Source organism: Rhamphochromis sp. 'chilingali', assembly GCF_963969265.1.
Source record: "Rhamphochromis sp. 'chilingali' genome assembly, chromosome: 3".
Lineage (NCBI taxonomy): Eukaryota > Metazoa > Chordata > Actinopteri > Cichliformes > Cichlidae > Rhamphochromis > Rhamphochromis sp. 'chilingali'.
In genome coordinates this window covers 40,573,984-40,587,471 of record NC_137931.1, presented here as the reverse complement: position 1 = coordinate 40,587,471, position 13,488 = coordinate 40,573,984, and the positions used below count along the sequence as shown (strand labels likewise).

Here is a 13,488-nt window from a genome sequence, read left to right as displayed (position 1 = left end):
CTTTGGGGGTTTACTTCGACTATTAATCTTAGTATTTCTAACATCCTGTCCCGGTGATCCTGAAGAATTGTATACAGCTCAAGGGAGCCAATTACTGTTTTCCTTATTTCTTCTCATATAAACTCACCCTGCACATCTTTCCTGCCTCGGGTCTTTGTGGCAAAAATTCAACAAGGTGCTGAAAAAGTTCCTCAGAGATCTCAGTCCACAGTAAGCTAGTAAACATCACACAGCTGCTGCAGATCTGGTGACTGTGGAGGCCATCTGAGTACAGAGGACTCACTCTCATGTTCATTTAAATTTTGTGACACCACAAACTAGCCTGCTGGAAGCAGCCATCAGAAGATAGGTACAATACTCAGGTCAGCTGTGGCCTTAAAATAATGCTCATTTGGTACTAAGGGGCCCAAAGTGTGCCAAGAAAGTATTGCCCACATCATTACAACACAATCACAAGCCTGATACAAGGCAGGGTAGATCCATGTTTTCATGTTCTTTATGCCAAATTCTGACGCTACCATTCAAATATATGTGCAAATAAACCCTGTAAGCAAAAAGCTGCTGTGGGTGCAGGTAATATAGTCATCTCAGGGACACAATTCATGTTGTGAGTAAAGAAATAGCCCCCAACTGCTGTTTAAACTTGATGTACCAGGTACAGCCAATCAGAAAAGAGTTGGCTCTAACTAAAGGTGACATTAAAGAGAGAGGATAGGATACACTGGGTTTGCACCCAGGAGCAGAATAAGGTAAATAACTACTATTTTGAACTGTGAGTAATACAGTGCTGCTCTGGTGCAGTCCAAAAACAGAAATATGGAGTTGTAAATTCGCATAATAGGCTCACTCTCTCAAGCTATAAAAAACAAAGCAATTGAAGACATTTTCTTAGTTGTGTAAAACGTTTTGAAAATTGGAAAATATATGCAGGAGGTTGCAGACATTTTAATGCAAGTGTTGAAGGAAAAGAACAAAAATACTCCCACACACACACACACACATAAAAAGTCAAGAGTTGCAGTCTTAGATATATTTAATAAATTAAAGCCAAGGTACAAAAAAAACCAAGTACATTTCATACCTCCCTCCCCTCCACCTACAAGTCGTTCTTTAAACTGTGACAAACATTGTTCATTTCCTCGCCTCAGAGTAAGAGCGAAACACCGACAGAGGATCGGCGTTCGACGTCACAGTTCATATCAGACTCTGAAGCAGAACAGCTCACTCCAAAGCCGATTCATGCCTCGGATCTCACTCCACAAATCGCATCTCTACCCTACCTCGCCCCCACCCACCCCCTCCCCACAAAAACACATACATGCTACATGTCTGCAGGCACCGCGGATAAGACAGAAGGATTAGACTGAGATAAAGTTTTATCAGAGACCACAAAGTACATTTCAAATGCTGAGTGTTATTAGGTGTCAGCTGGTCCTGCTGATTCACTAGACAGTGTATTTTACAGCCCTCGCATCACTTCACCAATAATGTCTCAGGCATATTAGATGAGCACAGAATGTCGGTTACAAAAAAACTTTCTCAGCGGTCTTGCAATTTGTTACTGAACTCTCTAATCCTTCTCGGTCCTCTCCAAGGCAGTGACCCAGGTGGGTAAAAGGATTCTGGGTAGCTTGTTTGCAAGCAGTTCGTTAAGAGCAGTAGTTGGTGTCAATAACAGATAAGACGGATGAATCTCAGCAATGATTTTCCACATGAAAAGGAGGTTTAATAGATGGGTGTGGTTGCTGGTGAGCAGCATAGGTGAAATATTTGGCCGTGCATGGTCAGTTTTAATGAAGAGAGTAAGCTGAATAAGAGTGGTATGAAGATACGAATGGATGACTGGGCTCTTTCTTTAAAAAACCGGCAGAAATTATGCATGTGAACTGTAGGTCTGATATAAGTGCACTAAACAAGTGGAAAAAGATATAATCTGTGCAGACACACGCGCACACATTCATGCACAACCTCTCATACATACAGGTATGAACACACGCATACACTCAAATACACATAAGTGTTCAGCAATAACTGTTAATATGCACAAGTTGATTAATATTTTTGCACAATTACAGTGACTAAGCAGTCCACCGTCAGGATTATTATTCCCTCCCAGCAGTCCCTTCTTCATTTACATCTTGGGCCGCGTTCTCTTCCAGCAACTACAATTTATTTTCCTTTCATTTTGTTACTGTAGGCAGCCCTGCTTCACCTAAGGGACCACTGCATTACCCACTATCTACAAACCTGAGGAGACTGCAATATGACTGGGTGGAATCATATGTACATGAGGTACAGCCCTGTACACAATGGGCAGGGCAAGACTGACCAAGTTAATGTGGTCTTCAGCTTTCTGTCTCCATATAAATCCCATAAAAGGCATTTATTTAAAAACAAAACACAAAAATGAAAGATCCATGATAATTTGGCAAATGCAGAGATCACAAGGGGCATGAGTAGGACTAAATATTATATCGACGTCAGTCTTCCTGCAGAATCCCCCGCCTCTCCCCCTAAGATTGGTCCTTTTCTCCTTTCTTTATAGCAGCAGCAGGACTGAAAACCACTGTCTTAATATATGTGCATACATATACATTTATATAATTAATTTGATTCATTTTGAAAATAATGTTAAGTAGCTACGTACGATACCACTACCATTTCATATGGATGCTAATCACCAGGAAACAATCTAGGAACCACAGGAAGATCTAGAAAGGCAGAACAAGACAGAGAGAAAAGGAGATGTGTGGCAGCACTTCTCCTCAAAGCTTGACTTAACAAAAGACCTTTAAGTAAGAGAAGAGAGGCAAGTGGGCGAGAGAAACAATCAAGGTTATAACAAAAAAAGAAAAAAGAAATCATGGCCTCTCTAGAGCCATGGATTTAATGTTTGTCCATTAATCCAATGGCGCGTCTGCACTGGAATGGTTTCATGTCTTGTTCTGCAGCGGGTTCGGTTACATTACAATCATTTCATGATATCTTCGCTGAAGGGGTTCATGAGAACTGTGTAGTTGTGGCATCCAGCTGTTTTGCACTGAAGACAGGTCATGGTTAGGTAAAAGTTCAAGGGTAGAGTTTCAGTACTCAGCGGCGTACTCTGTACCATGGAGACCTCTGCACAGTAGCGTAAACTCCTTCACTATATCCTTCACCCTCCTCTTGTTCACTCGCTCTCTGTTTAACAATAGAGAAGAAAAGAAGGCAGAAAAGAAACAATTATAAAGTATATGTAAATTGCTCCTTGGGCTGCTTCCTTCTTTGTGTGCAAACATGTGTTTAAAGCATAATCAGTAAAGTCTCATATTTTACAAACATTTGTCTCCAAACTTAGAGCAGAACTCTGGTTTGTTTTCCCCCTTGGTGCCGTTCCTTTGTGTAGCTGTGACACAGTAATCGCGCTCGGGTGCAGACAAAACCAACCGCACTGAGACACTTTGGAGGAGGTAGTTTTGTGTGGTTCGTTTATGGTGTGAATGTGATTTGACCTCAATCTGAACAAACTACCAGGAGTAAATTTCCAGTTTGAGCAAAAAAACGCATGTATGCCGTGTATTCTGGGAAGTAACAAGGTCCAATATACGTGCTGTGGTCTGTACGGGCTAGCAACTGTGAACTTAACTTAAATCTCCAACAGTTCAGAACACAGCATCCGTATTTACTGTTGTTGCTCACACTCCAGACATATCTAGCCAATGATCATACTGAACAGTCTCGCGTGGTTTGTAGTGACAAATTATCACAGTGAACACGTTATAAGTTTACAAACTCATCAACAGATTAGGACCAGAGTAAATGAACAACAGATGTGACAATGCCTCAAGTAATGGTAATTTAATGGTCGGGCATGGCACAGCAATAAGCATTTCACCTCATGTCATACTGTGTATGCATATGTTATGTGACAAAAAAAATTTGAATTTTACTTGAAATTTGAAGTATGGCACCTCTTTTTTCTGGAATAATCTACAGAAGGACCTGAAACTGTCAGAGTTGGTGGTGATGCAGAACAGTCCTCTTGGTCAATGTGATGTTACTTGTTCTTAAAGTGTTATCGCATATGATGTGAGTCTCACACTCCCTCGATTTTACTGTGCGTTTCTGTATTTGTTTCATATGTTAAATATCAGTGAGACCAAATAAAAGGATGACATTATGGATGTGTGTGTCCAGTGGTGTTACCTGAGTATCTGGTGTGAAAAGTTATCTTTCTGCTCAGCTGTGATCCGTGATGATGGGAATCCTGGAGGTTGCAGCGCCTCTTTCAACCACACGGCGAGAAGAGAGAAGCAGTGCTTGTTCAGACAAAACAGCACATCTGCAAACTGGTCCATCAGACTCCGAGACGCCCCACCTCCAATGCCCTGGGGAGAGCAGAGGAGGTAAATTACATCAGGGACTTAATCGCAGTAAATGAGGAAGAAGAGTTTGGAGTGTAATAACACAGCAAACTGCAGGATCACTGAAATGATGAAACATTTCTGTGGTGTGAATGTGGTGCTTCTCACCTCCAGAACGGCCTGTACCAACAGCTTGCCGTCCTCCTGCACCACTCTGGCTAATGGAGGCACGTCTGAGCAGTGGGGTAATAGTTCAGTCTAAGACAGGAACACAGAGAGAATCGTCAAATTTAAAGACAAATGACTCACTTCTGAACACACTCGTATGGTTTAAGCTCTGTGTGTGTGTGTGTGTGTGTGTGTGTGTGTACTTACAAAGAACAAGCACGTTGACTTGACAGTTGGAGCCTCAGGAAATTTGAGTGACAGAACTCCTAGAAGTGGGAGACAGAAACTACTGAAGGCTGGTGTCAAACATTTACAATTTGTACTTTGTACTGACAAGCACACATTCACAGAAACTGTAGCAAAACACACAACAGTGTGTATGGTTGTCTAAATCATGTGCAAACTTACCGCAGTGGAACACTGCTTTCACGTCGAGGCTCTCAGACAAGAACAAATCAGGCTTCCGTTTGAGGGCCTAAAAGCAGATAAAGGAATTAAACAGAGTATGTTTTTGTCGGCCCGACCCAATCGGTACTGCTTCACCACATTCCACTGCATAAGATCCTTCAAATTTCTGGTATCAACAATACCCGCTAAGCCTGGTAGTCAGATCTGACAGCAACACGGGCAAGGAGCCAGATCTGCCTACCAGGCTGCAATACTCTCTCTCCGTCTGTTTAGGAAGAACTATATGCAAACTCATACAGAGATCCTCCAATGCAGAAGTCGGCAGGTGTAACAAACAAATTGCACAAAATCAAACTTTGAAATCATTTGAAAACTTAAGTCAAACTAAAAGCAATGGTGGTTTTGGGCTCGTTTCTTGAACTCAATTGTATTCCAAACATTACATTCCTTGTTTTTGGTTGACTGGATTGAATATGCAACAGAAGTGTGTAAGTAATTAACATGTGCAGATAAAGAGAAAGACAACTCATCTCATAATAATGAACTCATTCAGGATGGAGGAGAGGAGAGAGGGAGAGAGGGAAAGGGAGAGATGAAGGTCAGATCTATCCAAAGATAGAAAACCAAGGAAGAAGAATGAAGACGAAAGACAAAAATATAAAACGGGAGAGCCATCAGCCAATTTGTCTGAACTGATTAATATTAGTTGAATATTAATTCATTTGGGCTTTGATTGGCTCTGGGCTGGAATGACTTCAGAGGAGGACTCAGCTCAGAGACTAATCAGTCACCTGAGACCACAATGCTGATACTCATACTGTTGCATCATCCTTCCCATGAGCGCCGCATCAACTAAAATATTTCCTCTGAGGTTCTGAGTTTGTGGATTTATTTTTTCCAGATGAGGAAATCTACCCTGGTGTTGACTTTAGGGAAAATGGTTAAAGACATAATACGATTTAAGTGTGTCAGGTGGTGGATTTTATTGCAAAATGACTTCAAACAAGTCCTCTTGATCTTTTGTTATAAAGTAGTAACTGGTTAAGGGTTTACATGGCATGTGTCATGAGAATTTAAGACATCAGAGGGTATAAAACCCTTCCAAAAAACCCAGGGTCATTTTAAAAATGCCCTGTTATCTTACTGAAACAAGACTGGTTATGTGATGATGGTAACTTGGCAGTGAGAAGAGAAAATCCTGCATTTTTGCAAGAGGCCATAAAAAATGTTTTATTAGCTGATTACCTGAATATAACCTGAACTTACAAAATAAGGATTTTGGTTGTTTTTCCTTACTGTACTGGGCACACTGCACAGATAAAGCTCATTTCTACAGGGCAAATAAAAACTCTACATGAGTACAGCGCTATGTTTTTGTGGTGAGGAGACTGTTAGAATCAAAAGCGTTTGAGGAGAGACAAACGTCCCGTTTTCAAACATTCCCCTCGTGTGTTACATTCCACTGCCTTGCCTATGTAACAAAGAACAGAAAAGGGTATATTTATATAGAGAGAGAAGAGGACAGAGAAACAGGTCGGAACTAGAAAAAGAGAAAGAGAGAGAAACCCAAAGTGAATGAAATAAGAAACCAAAAACACACCTGAGCTTGGAGTTGCATAAATGAATCAACAATATCAGGATGATCCCTGGGTCCTAAAATATAATAAAGATGAAACTTAAGAAATCATAAGAGAATAAGAATAATATACAAACAGCAACTTAATAGATTCAACAGTCATGTGGAAATAAAAGAGAACTCAAAAATATTTCATTGAAATAATTCACACGTGAGTAAGGAACGAAGGGGAGAAGGGGGGGAGGGGCATATGAAGCTTTGGCAGAGTCTTGGAAGAAGAGACCAACCAAAAACAAAACACAGGCAGAAGACAAAGACATGGGTCTGTTTGGAGAGAGAAACGGAAAGAAGTAACGAGAGAAAAAGAACAAACCTAAAAGAACAAAAGTGTGTTTGGAGTGGGAACCCAGGAGGCACCTCTGTTACTGTTACAGCTTGGAGGAGGAAAAAACAAGGAGAAAAAAAAAGGCACCAAACCAGAATGAACCCTCTTTTATCTCCTCCTCATGAGGCGCCGCCGACATCAACACCATCAAATAGCAAGCAAAGCATTTCCTCTCATTTAAACGAGCACCTCAGAGGTGAAGGTTACTGTAAAGGGTCCATTCAGCACTAGTCAATAACATCCCCATTGGTTCAAATGAGAGCCCACAGCATCAATAGGAATCACATTTAACATTAAGGACAGCTTCACTTATCACGACCTCCCTTTATGCTGGACACAGACTACAAGGCTCTGAAAACATATGATGCAGAGTTAAACACACATCTCTTGTAAAAGCGGAAGAATCCACATTGAAATTTTTGACTTTCGGGATCAATCCAATAGCGAAAGGTTGACGTTGGAAGGACTCCAACTTTTTCTTTTTTCTGGATAAAAGAAAACAGATGTAGTGAGCGCCCAGCTTTGGCTGTTCCCAGACTCCAAACAAAGTTTCCTGCTCGATACCCTCCTCCAGCCCACTACCACACAGGAACACTTCCGAGACAATTCAGGATTATTCAAAAGGGTTGTGATAGTGAGCCTGACTAATTCTTGGACAACAGTGGTTGCAGTCGTATGGAGCAAGCCCTCCCTGCTATGTTATATGTCAACTGAAAAAAGCTAGTCTTTTTGCTGTGACTGTATCCAGTACTAATACTACTGCAGGACACCTGCTCAGAAAACAAGAGTTTAGAGGAGGGAGGAGAGGCAGCCATTACTTAATCAGTCAAAACAGGAAAAGGGGGAGAAGAAAAGGGGACAACACAAAGGGAAGGGGAGTATCAGACAGACTTGGCAACAATACTCAAAGCCATGTTTAATGAAAGAGGAGATATCGACTCGAAGATGTCCATTTATGTCAAATATTTAATAATCACTCTAGCCCCCGGGTTACGCATATGAGGAAACTTTTCCTCAATGAAATACTTACATTGGTTTGTAAATGTAAAAGACAAATAAATGTAATAAATAAATTCCCCTATTGAACAGAATCATGACAACATCTCAACTGTTACAAGATAGTAGCAGATAGCAATAATCTGAAAATGACTTGAATCATAAGTGGAAAAAAAGGTCTGCTTTTATGACTCTCTGTCAACACACCAAGCAGACAGACAACTCCGCTCACATTATTGAGTAATTAGAGTGAATGTCTAAAGGTCGACTGTGGAGTCCGATGACCTGTAACCTTTTTTGTTGTTTTCTTTTTTATGCTCCCAGGCTGACCTGTTAGCAAAATCTACTATGTTGCACAAGTATTCTTAGCAGGAAGCATCAATGGACATGAAATAAAACCACCTCTGCTAAACCAAATCAAAAACTGTCAAATCAAATACGACTAGAAACATGTACTCAAAAAAGGAGCATGTGCACATTCAGGCAATTTTTTTTTTTTTTTTTAGGTGCCTGACAAAAAAAACTCCAAAATAAATCACAATATGTTGTGAAAATTATACGTCCACGATTTAAAGGTCTACCTCTGCAGAATGTAAAGGAAAGATTAACTAACTATTAAATTAGAGCCAAATAATGTGCAGCTTTTCTGTCTTTTTCAGAAAAAAACCTACCTGATTTTAACAGAAACCGTTTATATTACTGACACTCCCGCCCCTGCAGGACCCCCTACCTTGCTGGAAGATGGACAGTGTTACCGAAGTAACCAGCTCAAACAGAGCCTTGATGGGTGGGAAGTGGTCTGTCTCACTGGCAAAGATATGCACCATCTGAAACAGCAGGGCCTCACATTAAAAACTATTTTTACTTACACATAAAAAACTGGGTTACTCAAAGGAAAACAGGCTGCAGTATGAAGAAAGGACTTTAAACAGGCAACAAACTAACCAGATAATTACTGACTACCAGACACTTTATTAGGTAGGCTTCACTAGTATTGAGCTCGGCCCCCTTTTCCTGTCAGAACTGCTTTAATTAATTGTGGCATAGATTAAACAAGGTGCTGGAAACATTCCTCAGAGATTTTGGTTCATATTCATGACATTTTTGTGAGACTGTTTTATAAATTTTATGTTCAGTTTCTCATTCTTTGCCGACAGGAGTGATGCCTGGTGTGACCTGCTGCTGCAAACGCTCATCTGCTTCAAGGTTCAATGTGTTCTGCTTTCAGAGATGTTCTTCAGACCTTGCTTGTAACAAGTGGTAATTTGAGTTGCCTTGCTATCTGCTTGAAGCAGTCCAGCAATTCCCATCTGACCTGAGGCATCAACAAGGCATTTGGACTATTCTCTGAAAACCTCAGAGACAGTTGTGTGGCAAAAATCCCAGTAGATCAGCAGTTTTTGAAATACTCGCACCAGCTTGTCCACACCAGAATCAAAGCCACTTAGATCAGCTTTTTACCCCTTATTCTGATGCTCAGTTTGAACTTCAGCAGGTCATGTTGATCATGTCCACTTGCTTAAACTGACTGAGCTGCTGACATGATGGCTGATTAGATATTTGTGTTAATGAGCAGCTGAACAGGTGTACCGAACAAAGTGGCTGGGGACTGGAGGGATTTTTTTAGATTCATTTTAGAAGGCAAGCACATATTCTTCTATTTTCTTTCTTTACTGTTACCCAGTGGAGAGATAAAAACAAACTTTGTATTATTACTTTTAATTCCTCCAGTATTTCTGGATTTTTCTTATCTGTGGAAATTGGCATAATTGACACTTGTTTAGTAAGTAGACATTCACACGTTCAACTGGACTTGCATTTGAGTTTTAAAAGAAACGGACAAAAAAAAAAAAAAAGGAAGAAAAAAGAAAAATTAGGTTTCTTCTGCAGAAACCTTCCTGCTTAGGCTACAAACTTTAACTTAAAACATATGCTGTGAAGCTGCAAATAATAAAAAAATCGGACTAAATACCATCTGTAAATAAATACACCAGACCTTTTTCTGCGGAGTAAAAACCTAACACATTTATTTGACATTATAAATAGCACTAAACTGTCAGTAACTGCTTTTAATAGGTTCATAGTGTTCTTGCTTAACCTCCTGAAGGAAAATGTAATCAGTAATAAAAACATGTTTCAGTTATGTGGCAACATAAATCCTACTAGAAAGTCTGGTGATGAATAAATACCAAAACTCTGGATCATGACTTACAATGTTATTTAGCATTCTCATTAACCTTGGACTTGCTGGCACATAGCTCTGTAACTCCTACACTACCACTTTTAACAAAGCATTAGAGCTTTAAAAGCAAATGAAAAGATACTCATATATGTCTAAATCTCTGACCAAAATGTGTGTGTACCTGTCGGGTGAGGTCAAGGGCTGAAGCCTGCGGAATGGTACTGTACATCTGCCCAAGCATCTCACTTAGCTGAGAAACCATGGGAGCAAAGTCATGAAGGAGAGTTTTCACTGACTTCTCAAAGATGGCACACACCGCCTGAGGGATATTACAGGATTAGCTACATAAAATATAGACAAAATATAAAGGCATGCATTGCACATCTTAACAACTCACCTCTACAACCTGTGAGTCGTTGAGCCACTTGCTGAGTACCGTCTGTATGAGAGCAAAAACTTGTTGCAAAACAACCACGACCTGAAACACACAGACATCATTAACCATAATCTGCTGACATCTGTGAGTCCATATAGTGCGGCTATGATTGTTATTGTTATAAATAGAAGTATAAATCCCCAGTCATGAGTTTATTCAGTGACATCCTGATGTGTTCAGTGACGGAGACAGCACGGGTTGGGTTGTAGAGAATTAAAGTCAAACGGCTGCAAGGGCTATGCATCTCACTGCTTTCCATGTCTACTTAACTAGAGTGTATCATGCTATAAAGCTGTAAAATGGTACACTCTCTGTGTTTATATTAGCTCAAATCTGACAAATACAGATTCAGCTCATTGACGACAGCCATAGAAACTGTTCATTCACGCAACACTTCTAATTAAAGTGATGACTGTGTGCTGTGACTGACCGGGTTTGGTCCTGGTGGAGGTGGGGCTGTTTTGACAGGTGGTGCTGAGCCGTCCGCTGACTCGTCATCCTGCTTGCTAATGTCGAGCGTAGTGAATAGGTTGGACAGCAGCCCCAGGATGTGGATGATTGCTAACTTATTAGAAGGATTAGGCTGAAGGAACAACGAAAAAAGAGAAACAGATTACTTCTAATTGGAAATTTGCTCATTTACAACCTAATGCCGGGACCCAGACTGACTAAGAGCATTAGTGTCAGCCTTGAAATCTATAACTGCTTAATTATTTAAGACACAAACAAATCTTGAAAACTAAGACATGTTGGCACAATTACAATTGCGAACAGAAGAAACAGTTTTAAGAATGATTCAAAGGTATCAACAATTCAAGGCGGTAAGAAGTGAAGTGTAAATAAAAACAATAAATGAAATTTGACACTAAATAATCTATTCAGTAATAATAAACTCAATGTTACGGTTAGGTTAAATTTGTTCTTTCATATTTATATCTTTACAATTAAACTGTTAAATTATCATATTTTCAATTACAATTTCAAGTGAAAAAAATAATAAATTTTTTTTTTTGTCTTGTTGTCATACCACTTTTCTTAAAGGCATCATCACACCCACCCATGCAAACACACTTAGCACAAACACACCATCACAGGTAAAAACATTAGTAGGAGTTTCACAGGCAGTGGTTAATAATTGCCATTTTTGGTGGAGATGTAACAACCAAATTGCAACAAAGAGAACAAACATGTAGTTGCCACACCCTCTAAGAGCCACATCTTTTATGTCTCCTTCAAATCCATTGACAGTCCCATGCTAATCCTGCAACAACTGCAGCTGAACTACAGTTCATGGACAAATGCTTCTCAACAGCCCCCAAGTGCCTCCATCAGTTATTTATTCCCCCATCACATGTCATGGTCATTCACCCCTGACGTAATGCAACCCGAAGGTCTCCCCACTAGGTGCCACTATTTGTCCGGCACCAGACACCACCTGATTTCCTAGTCTGATGTAATGCCGATACATCAAAAAGCAAGACAGAAAACAATAAGAGGGGGAGGAAACGAGGATGGGTAAGACATGGTTTGACTGTGTGTGCGTATTTTGTGAAGGATGGGAGGTGAGACAGGGCCAGAGACAGACACAGAAATGAAAAGCTTCATCTAAACTGACATCTCTATTCAGCCCATCCAGGGTCTGTACTGATAAAAACAAACAATACCACACACAAAAACAAGCGATCAGGAGAAAACCTGTTCTGTTCCACAAACAGTAAATATCAGACTATTTTTAGACAGGAACAGCTCTATATTTGTACTATCCAGTATGACAGTTTATTGGATGTAACATTTAAACAGAGTCATGAATTTTCTTTTGCCTGACTGTTTGCTCACAAGCATGACCTACTGTAAGTACATTGGTGTAGGCAATTTTATTTTCCCAACTCTGCTTTTATCCTGTGGATGTTTCCATGAGTAAGAGAAAGGGTGTCTTTGCTACTTCCATGTGAGTCACTAGCCCATGGTGCAGGGTCAAATCCAATCTGGTCCCGCAGAGATATGTTCCACTGCAGTGACACCACACAGACACAAGGCCTGTTCCTATTGGCCAGAATCCAACTGTGCCTGCGTTCTGTTTGTGTGTGCCGTTTCACGTTGGTTTGTATACGTACCGTCTCATCTGCTAGTTTCTCCAGTTGCTGAATGTAGGGGGTTATGAGAGAGTGAAGGTTTCTTAAGATGTCTTCCACGGGGAGAGCAGAGAGCAGAAAGCCAAGAGCCTGCATGAGCCACATACACTGACTTGTCTGCAAGAGGAAGGAATCGCAGGTTTAGCTTTAGTTTAAGCAAGCTTTAAATCATCACAAAGATCTATACAGACATAGCTAACAGATTGTTGCACAACACATAATCTTCAGACTACAGGCTGCAAACATGTCACATAATCCTTTCACAGCTTTTCTCATTTAATTGTCACTTCTAAACTGAGTGCCAGGACAGAGACAGAAACAGAGACTGAACGTGACACGGTAAATACTGACCTTGTGTATCTGCTTGATAAGCACCTCCTTGATGGAAAAAAAGAGAGAGAGAAAGAAGGCTGTATGATTTTGAGAGCTCAACAAAAACATCTCAAAATAGCAATAAAAAAGTAATCCAAAATAATCCAACTGAAGTCAGTTCAAAGTGTACTTATTTCTGGAAAACAAGAACATTACAAAAATCTGCAACACCTTAGCTTCCAAAAACGAAGAAGGAAGCAGTTAGATTATCAACTTCTTAAATCCTGGAACAATTTGGAAGAAAGTACACAAGCGTATAATATCCACACACCTGTGAGACAGCGACTATGTTTGTCGCATATTGGGGTAGGTCATATTTGCACTCCCTACAGATTTTCTTGAGGGTTGACACTGAAGACACAGAAAGGTCTGGGTTTCCTAAAGCTTGTAGCACCAAGGGAAGGACACTGCTAAGCATCACTGGGTGGTCTGCCAACCATTCAGCGAGAGCACCTAGAATTCAGATACAGATCAACAAACTATTTGTGTG

General features: G+C 40.4%; 1 protein-coding gene across 1 annotated transcript in view; it reads right to left on the bottom strand.

The window, feature by feature from the left end:
- Positions 1–1,015: 1,015 nt before the first annotated feature.
- Positions 1,016–13,488, bottom strand: part of LOC308394205 (importin-13-like) — a 29,815-nt gene continuing 17,342 nt past the window's right edge. Inside the window, exons 11-23 of the mRNA XM_080878428.1 lie at positions 13,270–13,451; positions 12,978–13,004; positions 12,609–12,743; positions 10,925–11,077; positions 10,456–10,536; positions 10,240–10,377; positions 8,607–8,703; positions 6,520–6,572; positions 4,920–4,986; positions 4,719–4,777; positions 4,512–4,601; positions 4,186–4,367; positions 1,016–3,180 (exon numbers count right to left, since the gene is read on the bottom strand). Of these exons, the coding sequence (XP_080734554.1) occupies positions 3,084–3,180; positions 4,186–4,367; positions 4,512–4,601; positions 4,719–4,777; positions 4,920–4,986; positions 6,520–6,572; positions 8,607–8,703; positions 10,240–10,377; positions 10,456–10,536; positions 10,925–11,077; positions 12,609–12,743; positions 12,978–13,004; positions 13,270–13,451 (1,361 nt within the window). The 3' untranslated portion in view covers positions 1,016–3,083. The remainder of the gene's footprint in view (positions 3,181–4,185; positions 4,368–4,511; positions 4,602–4,718; positions 4,778–4,919; positions 4,987–6,519; positions 6,573–8,606; positions 8,704–10,239; positions 10,378–10,455; positions 10,537–10,924; positions 11,078–12,608; positions 12,744–12,977; positions 13,005–13,269; positions 13,452–13,488) is intronic.